General features: G+C 42.5%; 1 protein-coding gene across 1 annotated transcript in view; it reads right to left on the minus strand.

Moving 5' to 3' along the window:
- Nucleotides 1–2615: 2615 nt before the first annotated feature.
- The window catches only part of khdrbs2 (KH domain containing, RNA binding, signal transduction associated 2), a gene marked incomplete at both ends in the record, with an annotated part of 38040 nt that continues 22456 nt past the window's right edge, over nt 2616–18199 (minus strand). The window contains 6 exons of the mRNA XM_079729358.1: nt 2616–2710; nt 3957–4015; nt 4796–4878; nt 12313–12493; nt 13525–13652; nt 17721–17867. Of these exons, the coding sequence (XP_079585484.1) occupies nt 2616–2710; nt 3957–4015; nt 4796–4878; nt 12313–12493; nt 13525–13652; nt 17721–17867 (693 nt within the window). The remainder of the gene's footprint in view (nt 2711–3956; nt 4016–4795; nt 4879–12312; nt 12494–13524; nt 13653–17720; nt 17868–18199) is intronic.

Genomic DNA, 18199 nt, shown 5'->3' on the forward strand with positions numbered 1-18199 from the left:
ATCGAACGTTAGGTTAAGTGTTCTGTGTCTAAATAGTATTAATGTAACGCGGTATAATTACCATGAATGTATGCAGTGAATGAAAAGTGAACAATACATCAATTAGAGCTATTCCCAACATACCTTTGTGTGTTCAATATTCATAATTGGACGTTTTTCACAAACCAGAATAGAACCTAAAGACTTGATCCAGATATTCAAAGAGTGCTTCTTGCAAGTCTTGTTTTCTACTCCGCTTTTGACTTGCAATAGCATGAAACAAAACCAGTCCTATTCATTGGTCATTTCTTAAATAAAAAAATATATAAAGGAGTATTTTGTATTCATCAGGCACTTACCTGTTTAACTGACCAGAGTGCACTATATCTGTAAGTAAAATCACAACAAAGTCAGGACTGTTGAAATCCTTGAAGTATAAACTACAAAGGATGAATCAATAGACACTTTCTAAAGACTGCATGCAATGTGATTATTTATTTGCAACTATGGATGTGCACTTTTTCAAAATCTGTAAAAGAAAACAACATTGAACACATTTTGGGCATTATAAACATATTTTTGTGTGTGTCTGACGTATTCTTTCAAATTCCATTTTCATTTTTTGTTATTATCTTTATTTTACCGATATTTAGTGAGAGGACATGTTTAGTGCCTTTTATTAAACTCTATTATTTCAGTTCACAAACTGAGTTTAGTCATATCTAATTAGAACTGCTTGGGGAGTTTAAATGGCCATTTTAGGAGGGGGTAAAATAATAGCGTTTAATAATAATTAAAAATATATATATTATCATCGCTTTTGTTGATCAAACTATAATTAGGATTAGGATTACCTGCTTAGTCTTCATTTCTGTCCGGGAACTACACTCTTAAAGAGTCAGCCTTCAGGTGTACTAGTCACAAAAGAGAGGCACAAAAGCTGAATCACAGACCTCAGCTGTGGTGTTTAAAGCACGGACAAGTACAGTATGTTTTATTGTTGTTAATTTCATTTAATGCCACTTGTCAGAGCATGAATACCAATCTCCACATTCCTGTTCCTTATGCGTTGTGAATTAATGAAGCTTCAAAAGTTTTAGTACATTTAATACATTAATATGGTAATAGTGTGATAGTTAATGAGTATATGGGCGGAGGTCTTACCTCTTTAAACTCCATATCATTCTCAGATTCACAAATCTGTTTAGCAACGTCAAACTTGAGAATGGATTAGGAAACAATGTATTAGTCGTAACAACAACTTGCGTCCATTTTGTTGTTATCCAATTTCCGTGTCCAATTTAGCGAGAATACTGTGAAAATAAAGCGGTTTGCGACGAGTCCGTTGTTAAACTTTATGAAACTTTTTAGCAAACACGGTATTAAAAGTTCGAGACAATGAACCTCAACAAGCAACATGCAACACTATAAGAGTTTATGAACACCTATTTAAAGAGGCTAACACCACATTCTGGATTGTTTTTTGTGTTGTTTTTATTAAATGCTTTATGTACAAATACATATTAGGAAAAAACCAAAGCACTGTTTAGAAACTACACACTGTATTGTACACTGTCATTATTGGATGGTGCCCCAACAAACAACACACATTTTCTGACATCTCACAATGTGAAAACGGGTTTAGGTGCTTACTTAAGTGTCAATTCAGGTGGATTGTAAAGTAGTAAGAGGTTCAAATGATCAAATTCACATTTCGCAGAAAACCCATGCCGTAAATAATGCCTTTGGATTTTGGACATTTAACTTGTGGAACGTGAAAGTACATGCGGTTGGTTGATTCTAGTTAAAATATGATTTCTGGGAGTTCATACCAGTGTTTAGCTTAGAAATAGTATTGATATTGTTTCACATGGTGATACTTTCAGTTGCCCTAATTACCCTACTGCAGTAATATTCATGTTCTACACAAACATTAATCCTAGCTGAATTGTGTCATTAATTGTGCAATTCGTTTTTTGAGAACTAATAATATTATAACAAATTCTAGATGTACTGTATATCACAAGTGCCGGTACACCTTTTTCCTACCTCAATGACCTGTGTAGTGTTCTGTAGATAAATAGGATAATTCTGTTGTTTATCTAGTACTGTGCAGACCCAATCACTTCAATTGGACACATAAAAGATCCAAAACCACAATCGAAAAAGTATGAAATACTGTATTTTGTCAACATGTTATTCTTCGGGAACACATTCACTTCTGCTCTGGCTTTGACCTGTTTACCAGCCCTGCATGTTTTTAAATCATCCAAACCCTGAACTCTGATTTCTTGGGAGTTTCAGACAGTGCATCAGAACCCTAACCCTTTTAACATCGGTTGTTATTATGCAAAATATGTTTTTTAGTGTTTATGCCTGGGTATCCAAGTCACTTAGGTTCCACTTAGGTTCCCTCCATGTCACAAAAAATACCAAATCCACCGTCAACAGATAAACATAAGGCAAGTAAAAGAGAACATTGTGTTGTAAATTGAAAGGTCAGATTATTGTTGGCTTTACAGTGTTTCTTTCCACCGAAAAAGGAAATAAAACGGCTTTCGAGGAAATAGATGATGGCAGGAAGAGCCGTAACATTTTATGAGGGGGGGGGGGCATAAAAAAAATGAAATCAACCTTCAGTATCTCCCATAAGGATGTTCTCTGTAGCCTCCTCTCGAGAGTCGGACTGTCGGGGCTTTGCGGTTGGGCCGACACACTGCCCAGTCCTCTTCTGCAGCGCAACAGAAACACGATGTGTGAAAGATCAAACTACTCGTAGAAAAACACACCCACATTTACCACAGTGCCACGGAGCGACAGACCTTTGTTCCTAAAGGCGCTGGGACCCAGGAAATGAAAATGAACTCTGTCACACTTTCGTCGCATCTCTCTTTGCGTGGTCCACCTCTTCCCTCTAATCTAAAACGTGTGCGAGACGAATACGCAGAGCCCTTTCTGGCGTTGACGAGACGTGTTTCCTGTCCAGCACGCCTTTAAAAAATGAATTTCGATAAATGTGTCTCTCCTCTGTTTGACCAGAGAAGCCAAACTTGGCTCCGTCCTTCAGGGAAGAGCCAAATGACACGGACATCAACAACCGACTGGGATTCACAGCGGATATATATATATATATATTAAAATCAAAATGTAAATAAGATGTTGTGTCCTTGGAGCATTACATCAGATCATTTATTTTCGCTGCTGTATTCATTGTGCTGCAAATGAACAACACCTCGAAACAAACCAAGTGTGACAATACGATTATGTGTCGAGAAGGTTCTTTGTTTGTGTGTGTGTGTGTCTATGTGTGTGTAAGTGCGTTAGTGCGTAAGTGCATGCGTGTTTTTGTGTGCACCTGCAGTATTTCTGCGAACGAATGTGTGTGTGTGTACGCGTGTGTGTGTGTGTAATCTAAGCATGGTGTTTTATACAACTAGAGGAGAGCCCACAGTCACAGTCAGCGTGTGTGATGTGCTAGCCAAACCCTGGTAGGAAGTGTATGTGTTGCAGATTTAGCTGTAGCCGGTTGGCCTTAGTATGGGGACTGACTTTAAGTGAGCCGGAACCGAAAGGATTTTCCTTCATCTCTCCGCTGTGAAACTTGATCTCTTCCACGCTGGATCGGGACGAGTGATGTCATTGTGACTGTCAGGGGCCAGTCTGTTTCCACTAATAGATGCTTTTCATGTTTGGGAAGGCAGTGTTTGTTGTTTAACCATGGGACGACTACTTTATGAATGCATCTTTGGCACTGCGTTTTTTGAAGGTAATACTTCAAGTGCAATGGAAATGGTTCCAGTCGGATCATAAATCCTCACAGGGAAGACTTTAAGTAAGGTTCGCAGAGACGCAAAGGGAGAAGAAATGGGGGAAAGACTAGAGTTGAGGGTCATTTTTTCTAACAGTAGCAATATAATACATACAGTGCCCAAGGGATAAAAGGATAGTTTAGGAACATAAATATATACAATCCTTACCATAGTTATTGTAGGAGTCATCACTGGTACCGTGTCCATATTCATAAAATTCTGAAATGCTAAATTAGAATCATAGTAGAAAAAGTAAAGTAAAAAACAGAGTAGTTTAAATATGATACGTGAATATAAGGACCTAACTGTAGTCAATGCTTATCGATCAATGATCGATCAATAAATTCACATCCTATCACTGATATATAGTCTACAAATAAAAATGCTGGCCCGCCTGACCTCTCTTTGTTTACAAGGATCCTGCTATAGACACTCCCAGAACGCCTCCCACTCAAACCACTCCAACACGCCACTCTGACCACTGTAACACCAGCCAGGCAGACGGCCGGCTGGTGTTACAGTGGAGGTAGGGACAGAGTGGACAGAACACGGCTGGATTCTGAAAGTCTCCTGGCTACCGACAGGGACGGGCTCAATCTTACACACACCCTTACACACAATCGAACACACACTCTTACACAAAACTGTTGCAGCATCTCTGCTGTGCTGTTCATTTTTTATGTAAAAAAAAAAATAGTTGGACATTGAATTTCATAAAGCAATCATAATGGTATGTTTTTCATTATGTTATTGTTGTTTAACTAGTCATTTATAATTGTTGATATAAGATAACCATTAATTATCTTGATAAAAAGATAATTAATTAATAAGCAACCCTTATGGTGATTCAAAAATATTTCACTCGAAGCTATTGTAGCATCCAATATCAGTGGTTGGATTAAAATTGCACTCAAAGTAACATTTTAGTCGAAGATACCGTGTTTGATTCAAAAATAACAAATTCAATTCCGGAAATACGGTTTTCAAACCTCCGAACACGGGCGTACCTTTTGGACTGGTTGCTGTAGCTGTCGTCGTGTGCGTCGTAGCTCTCGTCGTCGTACTGCCCGTCGTACCCGTCGTCGTAGCTCTGCGGCGGGAGAAACAAACCGACAGCGTGAACGAGCTGCGACCAACCGACCGTCCTCTGGGCCCAGCTAGGGCCCCTAAAGGTGAGCCATGAAATAGAATACAATATCGCTATGTGAGCAAAAGACCGAGCTCGTTATAACCCTGTCCACACGAGACAAGGGTAGTGCGAGCGAGCGGTGCGGCACAAGCCGGCGTCGAGCAGAGGCATTGATTAACGCTTGTGGGTTTACGAGGAAAGCCTTGTTGACACCTCTCAGGCCCTGATCCAACTCAAATATAGATCTGATCTATCGATCAGCGGCCGGGCCCGAGAAACAAGAGCGTGCGCATGCCCTCGTTTTAAGGGAGCCATCGATGTGCCACGCGATACCGGCAAGACGTGTTACCGAGGTTAGCCCAAAACACACAGAACTGAGATGTTTATTTCCTCCCCGCATGGGGGCATTGATTATGAACATCAGAAGGATGATAAACATTGTTTGTCCGTCCCAGGTTAATAATCGTTATTCCCTATCTGGTTTAAACTAATCCATCGAAATGTTAATAGCGCTGTTGTAAAACGCTGTAGGGATTGTAGGGAAGAAGTCCTTCCTTTTTGTTACGTTTATACTGGTGTCCCCCCTCCTGGATCACCGTGCGCTGTTTCTCACGTGCACACCGTCCGAACAAGCGACAGGAGTCCCGATCCACTCAGGGCTGAGTCATGCATGACCTTCGCAATGTGTGCCTTTAATACAAACCTATTATTCTTCATTCAGCCTTGTCAGTTTCCCCATTCACTTAAGTTCTTTTTTTCTCCTCTTTTTTTAATGACATGGTGTGCAGTACGCCTAAATATATAATAGTTTAACTTAATTAACATCCAAATCATTGTCAAGCAGTCTTTTGACCAATGGAAATGTGAAGGGATTGAGGTTTATTTGAATGAGCCTAGATTTGACTAAATTAAAAACACAAATTATGTCTCGGATGAAGCAGCTCAGAGAATCCATCTGGCTCTGTTCTCTGTAGAGGGCTTCTCTACGAAGACAAACGGAGTCAAGCAAGTCCACTAATTGACAATTTATTTCCGCAATTTTCATATGTCCAAATGCTTCGTGGATGGAGTTCAACTTTTAAATGGAGTCAATAGAATAATTATACGAAAACAAATCTGGCCCCGTCTCCCAGTCAGAATGATAAAATAAACAAGTACTTCAAGCCACTTTACTCTACTATTACTATTAACTACTTTAGCAGGCTCTTCTATCCAAAGCGACCAACAGCGAATACAGATAGTTGACATAATGGAGAAGCTAGGTGTGTTGGGAATCTCACTCTACAATGCCAACACGTGCTATGGAAACCACTCGGCCCAGCACAACTTCCGGTCGGGAGTCGAACCTCCTAGCTCCTAGCTCGTCCAATTATAACCAAAGACTTAGAGTTAAAAAACAAGCAATTAAAAAACAACAACACCATCTACCTCACCAAGATAGCGTGTTTCTTAGCCCCCCTGTCTCTTGCAAAACTGTACCTTCTTCTACCAGTGTTCTCCCTGAACCGCGGTAATCAATTAGCCACCGAGCCGCCGCCGTCGCAGGAGGCTAGGGGGAATAAATCAGGCGCGGGGACACCATGGGTGGACGCGGCCTGGCTCAGAGTAATTAGCACCGCGCAGACCTACAGGGGCCCTTGTCCATGTGCTCTGTTATCCATCGACATCCTATCGGCCCCCGACACTGACTGATTCGCAGTTGCGGCCCCGACGAATGAATCTCGCCTGCTAAGTTGCCTTAGCTGTTGCTAGGTAGAATATCGGAAAGAGAAGATGGGCCGTTTACTGTTCGACCAACCGCTTAATACGACTTAGGAGTTTTGTTTCGGTCCAGCGGTGCTGTAGCATTTTCCACCAACAGCTCTTTAAAAAAAAAGGAAGGTGTATTTTCATCACCTCTGCATTATTTTTGTAAAGAATTATTTCCCGAAATCATAGTTGAATTGTTTTTGCAACAAAGACAAAAAGAAATGTGATTGAATGTTTTCAGTTAATTTTTATATAGAAATTTTATATAGAACTTATATATAAAAAATGTTAATTTCAGTAAATACGTATGTTGATAAAAGATGTTGCGTCTCCCTGTCTTGACGCATGAGTCTTTAGACATGAAGCTGCTGAATTACTCACCGGCGATGTATCCTAATGTGTCCTCATTGCCTGTTATTAAAGTTCTCTACGGATAAGTAATTGCAGTGTTTAGCCAAACCACTCTCCTTAAGCAATTAACTCAGCCGACTTACATCTGCAGTAAAGGGGCAGCAGGCTACTTCTAGCATCTGGGAAAGAACGAGATGATACATTGAGAAAAGATTTTCTCTGCACTCGACTCTGCTCTCCAGGCTTGGTGGAGCTCTGTGGTGAATCACATTAAGGCTCTCACTGCATCGCATCTTCTGCAATGTTCTGCTTTCAGCAAGCGCCCAGTTTATGCCATTCTGAAGCTAGCGATTTGTAAAATCCTGATCCGCTGTCAGGGAAAGCATATACCGTTTTTCAAGCACCACTGGTTTATAGCATGATAAGGTTTGGATGGGATTTGAATTGTGATATGATAAAAGAAATAGACAGATGTGTATCTGTGCCTTTGTGTCTGTTTCTATCCGGTTACCAACTACCGCAACTGCCACTTTTGGTTGGCATTTTTATTTTTGAAATAGTTGCTCTTGGCAGGGTTTTTTCATGAAATACTTGGTTTATTTATTGTCTCCAGTCACATATATATTATAGTTATAGCACACCATAAGCAGCACAGTTTAAGTCCTGCCCCATGCCAGACACGCTTACACTCACACACACACACACACACACACACACACACACACACACACACACACACACACACACACACACAGTGCATTTCTATGAACAAACAGTGCCCTCAGATAATAATGGGATTTTCTACATATCAGGGGAAGTAATAAAAAGATGAAAAAAACACACTAGGATAACAAAAGATGGAGATATCGGCCACGAGTTAGAGCAATAAATCGCATGAAATACACAAGCATGCCGTTCAATGTCGAAAGAGTTTGTTACATGCCCTTCAATTTTTCGCGAACATACAGTTTAATGAAATTAGTTGAAAATGGCTGACGCAACACATTGCAGAGAGCGCAGTGTGTTAATTAAATGTAGATGAAAAAGATTCAGAAGCAATCAAAAACGATCTGTTTAATCCAATTGTCGGTGTGTTAATGCATTAAGGAATTAAGCGTGCAACACCGTTTAGGAGGAATATATTGAAGAAAGCGTGGTTCAAAGCACAGCAGGTTAGTTATGATAAATAAAGCCCAACCTCTTATGACCATGGGTTGTTATGTTGGCTGGCATTCGCTATCCAGATGGGAGATCCTTACAGTAGCTTAATGAAGCTTAACAAAGATTTATTATGGATGGGGGAGAATAACATTTTCTAAGGCAAACACATGAAGTCGGTCCCAATGTGGATGAAAACCAACTTAAGTACAACATTCCGACACAGACTACAGTATACCACTGTGTATTAGAATATAATACGGGGTAATAACGTGTACGAAAAAACATACTACAGTTTTCCCCATCAGATGTACTTATATCAACGCCTACTCAACCAGACTACAGTGTACCAATGTGTACTCACCCACACTACAGTGGACACATCAGTATGTATACAGAAAAACACACCAAACGGTACACACCAGAGTGTACACAGGAAAACACACCACACTGTACACACCAATATGTATACAGGAACACAGTACAGCGAGCCCTGATGTGTACACTGATAAAAGACCAGGCCCACGTGCCTTTGATTCTCCTGCGCTCGCATGGAAATGTTGTTATTGGAGTCAGAGACGACACAAAAACCGAGGAGGCTAAAGCATGAAGCCATTAAAACCAACCAATGCAGCACTATATAGGAACGGGCTGGCCCCTATAGCCCATCCATCACAACAAAAGACCAAAGCGCATAACGACCCTAACCCTTCCTTCCAATTAAACGCCTCAACAACAACAACAAACACCCCTTTACCACTGTAGACCAACATTGATATGCAGCGGATGGTATATATGCAATGTTTTCCCACCGTGCGGTTTGCCCCCACACCCGGAACAGTGTTTTCCACAGACCAGGTAGCAATGTGTGGTGCCCCTCTGACGGGGGGGGGCTAAGACATGGAGTCCTGACGGGAGCGTTTGCTCATTCGCGTAATGGGGCAATCGCGCAAAAAATACATTTCAGAGTGGACCGGCCTTCCCGATCTTCCCGATCTCCAGCATCTGCTGCAGAGAGAATTCAAACCGCCGGCAGAACGGGCTGGGGGTCTAACATCGTAATATATATAAACTATAACCGCATTTTACATTAATCGCAAATATCCCGCTGTTTCGGGTTTTCCTTTGTAGGCGCGTTGAGGGGAGGAGCGGGCGAATCCGCTGTCAGTGCGTGTGCATTTATGATACGCGGGTTTATCCAATAAGTGGTAGTGTACCCGCGCACCATTGGCATGTATGCGCGCTTGTCTCTGTGTGCGTGTGCTTGTGTGAACGACAATGACAGGGAGAAAGAGTGCGGAGATGAATGAAAGGAACGATATTTATATTTCAAAATCGCTTAATTTAAAAAAATAGATAAAAGCAGAATCAATTTGTGGCGCTCGGTGTTCATTCTGTGGCGCTGCGACACACATTTAGTACTTCCGCTCAATTTGAATTTCCCTTCAGTACTACGTCTGGGTCTGCGGCATGTTCGTGGGTTTTTCTCCGTCTAAATTTTCTGCGTCCAAACTGCGAACAGAGGGAGCGGCTGAGATCAATGACGTCAAAGTCAGCTCTCGTTGACGGGCATCTTCACGCGCGGTGTTTGGTTTGTTGACAGCCCGCGCGCAACGTGATTCCCGGCCAAACGTTAGCGATTGGTTATGGCAGATCCAGAGTGGCACTGGGCAGATTCCAATAGTTTTAAACTTCAACAGACACCCGCCTTCAAGTGAGTTAACGTTTGTCAATTGAGTGGGTCCAGACTCTCTGTGCAAATGAAATGCAGTACGAGCGTCTGGAAGAACCAGGCTACCACACATTGGTCTATGTATGGGTAACACTGCAGGAACACTGCACAAGCCGTAAGTCAATACCATCCGTTAACAGGTACCAAGCAACACCCCCCCCACCCCCAACCCCCATCTCCCACCCCCCCCCCCCTGTTTCTGCATAATATCACTTTTTTATGAGGCTGACAACATGACAGACTCCATCAATCCCGAGCGTCTCCCCTGAGAGATGGCGTTATACAATACGACCCGGCGCTCTCTGACAGACCCACAGCCGCGGGGGGGAGGGGGGTCTTGATGGGACGATCAGCACTAAATTATGGAGAAATGGAACGACTTCATGTCTGCCCGCCCTGGGTCTATGAGTTAGTCTGAGATGGTAATGCAACGCAACGCAACGCATACGTTCCTGATGGTTTCTCCGAGGAAAACCTACCGGGTACGCGTTGCAGCCCGGGAAAAGCACAGCCGACGCGGATTTGAGATGAAGCTTATTGGGCTGTCGTAGGGCCATGTGCCGGGCTGCAAACAGCGTTTGTAGTGACGATGTGATCCTAAGTAGCCTAATCTTAAAATAACGAAACGAAACCGAGCACTAACATGTGCAGCACATTGTCGACTGGTACCATAACCGTCCCGTTCAATGTTACTCCTTTGCTCAAACGACTTGGCCGTTAAAGTGAGCAGCAGGACAGCCGGATGCCCGATCTGATGTTGCCAGGTGACGACGCGTCTGCAGTGCGTCTCCAGGTCAAGAGCAACTAAGGTGTTGCAATATCCGGCATTTATTTATATAGTGAGCGGTAGGAATAACCAGAGGTCTGAGCGCTGGAGCAGAGGATAAACCTAGGTCAGGTGTGCAGAGGCAATATCTATATTGAAGAATGGTTCCGATCATAAATTATAAACGATACGAGTGACATGTGATCGTTCTTTCATCCGCCCCCCCCCCCCCCCCCCCTCTCGCCCTCTTTCACTCCCTCCCCATCTACGTCTCCATATATTAGAGGTGCGTTTTCCCTACTGAAGTTCCGAATCGATACCGCCCACTATAAGGTACGATAACAAACAGTGTCAGTGTCCCAGACTGACAATTAGACAGAGTCCATCAATCTGAGGCACCCCTGGAGACGCACAGCGTCACGCGATAGGGAGGCAGAGAACATATTTGCAGCTGCACGTTCAGTCACGTTGGCAGGCGATCGTTGTGTTTTTTCCGAGAGCCGCGCACAACGCCGGGATAGGGTTTGGAACAACGAGCAGGCACACAACAGCTTCTCCATGTCTGAGTCTGTGTCTGTGGTCTCGTCTGTGTCTGAATCCTTGCTTGGAGGTCTCGACTGTATGATGTGGAAAAACAGCGGAATATAAAAATGGGCGCTGAAGGTACAAAAATACAAGCAACATGAGATCGGGGGGGGGGGGTGTTAGAGAAGGAAGAGAAATGTTCAGAGGGAACTTGATGCCATAATCCCCCCCTACAGCTACTTGGCTGTCACCCTACTTCCCAACCTCCAATTACAAAAAAAATGGGCCGGCTTCTTTTGACTACACATAAAATACACAGGCTCTCCATCAGAACTCAATTTGGCTTGGTAATGAGTCTGTGCGAGCGCATTTCCCCATGCAGACAGGGCCAATCTCAAATTGCCAGCGCATGCGGGAGCGTTGCTTAACAGGGAATCTCAGAGGAAATAGAGCAACAAAAGTGTTGCCTTTTTCCATTTGGATGTAACTTCACCCTACCTTTGTAACAGTGACCTTGGCGTGGTTTTTTCTCGGTATCTAAGGATGCATAATTTTAACTTGAACCTTGAAGTTCTCTCAGTACACGCCGCTGGATTCCTTTGTTACTAAAAAGCCCGGCTGCTGAAAAACTCCTGAAACAATGCTGTTTAAATTGGTCATTAGGACACCGTTGAAACTGCTGCCTCTGTGTGAATGGATGGGGGGATGCTGAATGTAATTGGTTTAAGTTTTCTCTATGTTTAAAAGATTTGATGTCTTGCCTATGTTTCAATCGTGTCATGTTATGCAGCTATGTTTCATTCTACAGCTTAAAATAGGCTGCACCGGATGAGGTTACACTCGGTAATATTCACTCTATTTTGAATGACAAAGGGCCTAGAGTAGGCTAGCTACTATATCACGTAGCACACCTTGTAGCTTTAAATCACTTTCAGCAAATTCAGTGCAAAGTTGTCACATTTTATTGTGACGGTACTTTATTTTGCTGGTCCTGAATACATTTCAATACATTAAAATAATTAGCTCTTTGTTTTTCACATTGTATACGTTGATAGAGTGTGCATGCTGCATAAACTCCACGAGGATACTGAATGTGAGAAGTCAGCCTACTTACGTAGTCTTCATAGGATTCATGTGTGATTGGTAACAGTGGGGGCCGGTATCCAGGATTTGCCGGGGCACCCCTGCCTCTGTGGGACGGTGTGTCCCTGGTTCCAGCAGCACTGGCTGGATTGCTCTGAGTCAACGGGGCTCCGCGAGAAGCCACCGACCCTCTGCCAATAGCGCCACGGCCCCTGGTGAAAACAGGCAGAAATACAGACAGTCGATTAAGCACGCATACAGGCAGCATAGCCAAGGCAATTATCAATTGTTGGATTTATTTCAGATGAAACGTTTTTTCGCCTGCTGGCAGCAAAAACCAGCAGGACCAAATGTACAATTGCTTCTGCTCTTTCATGGCTGGTGGTATTGACTAATCTTTAGTCAGAATATAATTGTTTTTTTTATAGTCAATTTCTTCCAGTATGCTGAAGGCTAACCTTCAATAGATATAAGACTGATTGCTTGGGGTGAACTGTCTGGCTCAGGCAGATCATTTCTCATATTAAGTTGTAAATGTGAATTTTGACCGCAGGACCAACGTAAAAAAGAATGTGGCCGTTCTTTCAAAATCTTACTGCAGGGTTAGAGGACCAATAATTAAATGGAGTTAAACTAAAGTATTTTCTTTGGTAAATCCTCAATAGTACTATGTTGTAAAGGTTGATATGGAAATCTTTATCAACATACCAGCGCACAGTAGTGCACAGCCGACAAAATATCACGCATGCATCATGGGATTGTTTTCTTACAGATACTCTGCCATATTGAGAGCACGCAAGAGAGATGTAGTACTGTAGAATCCTAAATCAGCATAAATATACCGAAACCTAGTCTAATGAAAACTTTGTTTCGCAAGTCTTGCATGAGAAACGCTTTGGCAGTTTCAAACACAACTACGTCTCCTCTTGAAAAACATTGCTACTAACATAATAACTAACATTCCAACTCCCCTATGCTTCCAAAACGGAGGCGGCCATTGAATTACGATGTTGCGACAAACAAGCCCTATTGTTTTGTAGGTGCAACGATTAAAGGTGCATCCTCTGTCGCACAAAGCGAACACACAACAAAAACAACACACTGTCCCTTCAAGAATGCAACAAGATCCAAGATCACCGGCTTTTCAGTGTGACCAAACTCCTGCGTTTTCCCTATCGATGTTCTACTTTTCCGCCAAGCTCTGAGGAGGTGTTCAGTCTATTGAGTCTGTGGAGCGTTGCACCTTGAGCCTGCCGAGAAGGCCGGGCGCAGGGCCCTGGTCGGTGCTGTCCTTCCCCTGCTGGTCTCGTCAGAACCGTTCAAGTAGGAGAGCTCTCTCAACTGCTCCTGCCTGATCTCGTCGTTGTAGTCCTGGGGGGAAGCAAACAACACATGTTACGCTTGAGAGGCAGCTTCCTCCTCCTCTCACAACAGATGCTCTCAAACACAGCGATATGACAGCACATTCAGACTCCCTAATAGCCACACGCTCTCGCGCGCGCACACACACACACACACACAGACACGCATGCAGACGCACACACTAGTGTTTGCACAGACACACACACACACACTGGCACGCACACATTTTTGCACAAACTAACATAAACACACGAACACACGCGCGTAGACTAGAGCACACACACATCTGCACACACAGACACATTCATACACATGGTTACACACAACGGAACACAAGGACACATGCACACACACACGTTTACACACGCATGCACACACACGCAAACACACATCTGCAGGAACATAAGCAGACATACATATGGTATCGCTGCAGGCTAAATATTCATTGATAAATGGTAAGTCAGTTATGGGTTGAGCGGGACGTTACTCATTTCCCCACCAAAATCGCTTTCGTTTTACTGTTTGGTTTCCACAAACAAATCGACAATTGCAGTTGGTGGGTGAAGATGTACTTTATAACACAAGACGTCTCTTTCTCCATCGCTCACAGCTAGCTTACCAAAGCGTATCACGTTGACTTTGAGATGGGCTCGAGGGAGACAAATTAGAAGCGAATGTATACCATCAACTCACATAGAAGTGTGAGTTGATATATCATAAATAAAAACAATCAAGAGAACCAATTTGCGTGATCCATTACTTCCAAACTGTCATGTCATAAAGCATCTTCCGCTCATCCGTCAAACACACCAGCGGTTATGACACTGCAGGAACACCGAGCAAGATGAGGCAAGATTTCAACGTCTCGTCGACGCCTGAACACGTAAACGGTTTCACTGCGGAGCACCAAAGCCATAGCCTCCTAAATGGGTTACCCCGAGGCGGCCAAGATGTTTAATACCATCAAAGCATATTGTGAGCGGAGCGTCGTGCCTGTTAATGCTACTTCCAGTTTGAATGTCAACAAGAATATGTATTAAAGCGCAAAGTTAGGCATTTTCCGCAAAGGTCAGCAGATTAAAGTGAGCCATCGACTAACGTTTACAAACATCAGACGTAAGCACTGATCTGAGATCCTTGGCTGCCTGACAGCGTCAACTAAATGCATTTGGAAGGATGTTTTAAAAGCTGTGTGTCCTTTCTTACTTCAACCCTCCCTGATGACCACATTATCAGAGGAGCCAGTCTGTAATAAGGCTTTAGATCAATGTTGAACGCAGCCGCCTCAATTATTTAGTGTAGTGGTTCCAACACAAAGTATAGCCTACAAACACATTGATAGGCCATGCATAATGAACATGCATGCTCAATAGTTAAAATGTTCACTGCAAACTACGAATTGATTATGCCAGACACTATTATACAATACTGGGACAGACCGCGTTCGACATTTAAACAATACATGGGGATATGTTCCAGTAAACTTTTAAAAGGGCCATGCATCATAGAAGAGGAAGCACTATATCATCTGTAGGGGGCAGGGTGGCGTGTGGTTGCTATAGGGAATCCTGAGTTACCCGCCTGGGATATATATAATCGACTCCCAGCTGAAAGGTACTGGGTTCGATCTCCAATTCACATTCCTGTAGGCATCCTACCTGCTCCCTTAATGACCTCTATCTGTATTCACTGTCAGCGCTTTGGAGGAAAGCGTCTGTCAAAGTAACACTGTAACAGTAATAAACAGTTAATACATCTACAACCACATGGCCCTTCAGAGAAACTCTTTTTTTAATCTCCCCCTGTTCGTAACATCTCTGTAGCGCACTTGTAAAAAATAAAGAACTAAAAATGCGGTACTCAACCATGCAAGTCAGCCATTGGCTACCTCCAAGTAGACTCGCGGTAGCGTAGCATCTTGGACATATGCTGTCGCTGCAGCGGTCCCAAAGCGACAAAATGGTTGATAACATCTGTCGCATTTTAGCTGAATTATTTTCCCGAGATGTGTTTGTTATGATTGCAGCACACAGTGCGTGTGAGCGTTATCGGTTTTGAGGCGAGCATTGAGGGGGGTCCATTCTAAAGCCTGTGGTCTTATTTTGTACCAAACTTTTGGTAAAGCGGCCTTTGCCCGTCGATTTAATTAACTTTATCTAGCTACACAGGGAAATTAATTTGTCACACCCCAAGATAAACCACCTTTGGAAAATGAATAATTATCCCGTTGTGTTTATTCTCTTTTTTGTACACATAAGCGGCTGATTGAACGCGTTGTCAATATTTCAATGGGAAAAATGATAGAAGGATATTTTAATCTATTCAAAACGTCTTCTGGAGTTTAAAGACAGTGGCAGTGCCTTTAAATAGGAGCGCTATGAGTTAATTAAAAGCAGCTCAAGCCAGGGAAAACGTTGCTATGTACAGAGGAATTAATAGATCTGTGTGTACATAGAAAGTGTGGCCGACAGCGGAGTTTAGACTGTATTGTAGCAGATAGTAAGACTCTTTCCACTTTCCATGAACTCAGGTTACTCAAGGTATTAATGGAGAACAGACAAAGGAGTCTTACCAACTGCTACAATACAGTCCCCTTGCACTTGAGTTCATGGCGATAGTTTTGACTCCTTTTTCAATTCTCCATGAACTCAAGTTCACAGAGACAGTATTACAGGCAGCAGATAGTAAGACTTATTTTTCAATTTTCCATGAAATCAAGTTCATGGGGCCTGTATTATACGAGATACTAAGACTTTTTCACTCCTTTTTGGATACTCTTCAGCTGGAGCTAAATAGATATGGCTGGACTGTAATCAAGCTGAAAGCCGGGTTGAAATTAAGGGATTTGCTTTTATGTGATGATGATTAGACCATGAGATGTTAAGGTTGCAATGTGTAGGGATGAGCAATACTTTAAAACAGTGTTCTATCCACTCTCACTGGCTGTGTAACTGTGCGACGCAAACTAGCGTAGCACGGCTGGCTGGCTGGCCTGACAGGAGGAGTTCTGGGAGTTTCGATAGGACGATTATTGTAAACAAAGAGAGAGGTACGGGCTGACCAGAAGTATTTATTGGTAGATTATATCAGTTATAAGATATGTTTAATTGATACTTTTTATTAAAATAACTATCATTCAGCATTGAATACAGGTATCTCCTGGTTATCTTGATGTGCGAGCTAATTTAAATTTAACACATTGTGAATTTAAACATTCTTCTTTTGAAATTGAAAAAATAAAGGGTATTTGACTCCCGGCCGAAAGGTTGCCGGTTCGAACCCCAATGACCTCATCCCTGATCAGTGAAGCCTAACCCCTACCTTCTCTGCATATATCTATAAAAGATATTGCTGTAGGTCGTTAATACTGTGCATGGTTATTCATATTTGATCTTCATGCATGGCTACGGTTAGGCTTCCGTGGCCCAATTAGCAAAAGAGATGCAAAAAATGTTTAGATGTAGAAAATTATATTTATATATTTAAGCTTTCTGAACTTCATAATTGTGTTGAGGCAGAACCCCTTTCTGAAGGCATGTCTCCCTTGTAAGGCTTAATTAATATTTACTGCTCAGGCACAGTTGAGTAAAAAATATGCAGATTATGCAGTGTTATAGCTTTCTTCGGGCCATAAATTGGAGGAATCCTGCAAGTGGTTCCATGCTGCACATTTAATTGTAGAATAAATTATAATTGTTACGCCAGCGAGGGCATTTGGAGCAGTACCAAGTCGATGATGATGTTTACGAGACTGGAAATAAGCAGATACTGCAAATAAAAACATTTTTGAATATAGGGCTTGTACATTAGAATCAATCATTGGATCTTTTGTTGATAATACACCATATTCAGAGGACACAAGAGAGTTATAGTTCATTAAAAGACAAAATCAGGCAAAATATACCGTAAACTATGCTTCATGACGACTCCCATGTCTCGCATGAGAAACAATGTCTCCCCCTATAATGACGACTCATTTCACAATTAATGACTCAACAATGAGCGAAAAACAACGGGAGTGAAATGCACGATATAAATGAAATCGGCCGGCACTGGAAGAGAGTTAATGAGACTTACTGGCACTAGAAACTTCTTGATCTCGTCCAAAGCGCTGCTCATGCGAGAATAGGCTTCCCCGGGCGGGGCGAAGACCTCGATCAGGACGTGGAGATCGTTACTCAAATGGCCGTATTTAGCCTCTCCGCTTTTCCTCAGCTCCTCCTCCTGTTGTAATGAGAAAGAGACGAGAAACAGAAAAGAATAGAAAGAAAAACGCCATTTTGGGGATTACGTCTTGCATGTGCGATCTAAACATTTTCCATCCAATTAAAATCGAATAGCCTTTTTCTATTGAAGGCTTCGACGTGGCCGAATGCAAACAGCCCCATTTGTAGACTTCGTAGATGTCCACCAACAGAAGAAAAAAAAAGAGTAGCAGCCACATAATGGTTATTCTCTGGTTTATATTTGCAAAATTAAAATGTTATCTTATCTTTAGATAGAATCGGCAAAAAAGACAATCAAAGTATTGCGCCGGAACACTGTCTGGAAGCCTT

This window comes from Pollachius pollachius, assembly GCF_949987615.1.
Source record: "Pollachius pollachius genome assembly, chromosome: 2".
NCBI lineage: Eukaryota > Metazoa > Chordata > Actinopteri > Gadiformes > Gadidae > Pollachius > Pollachius pollachius.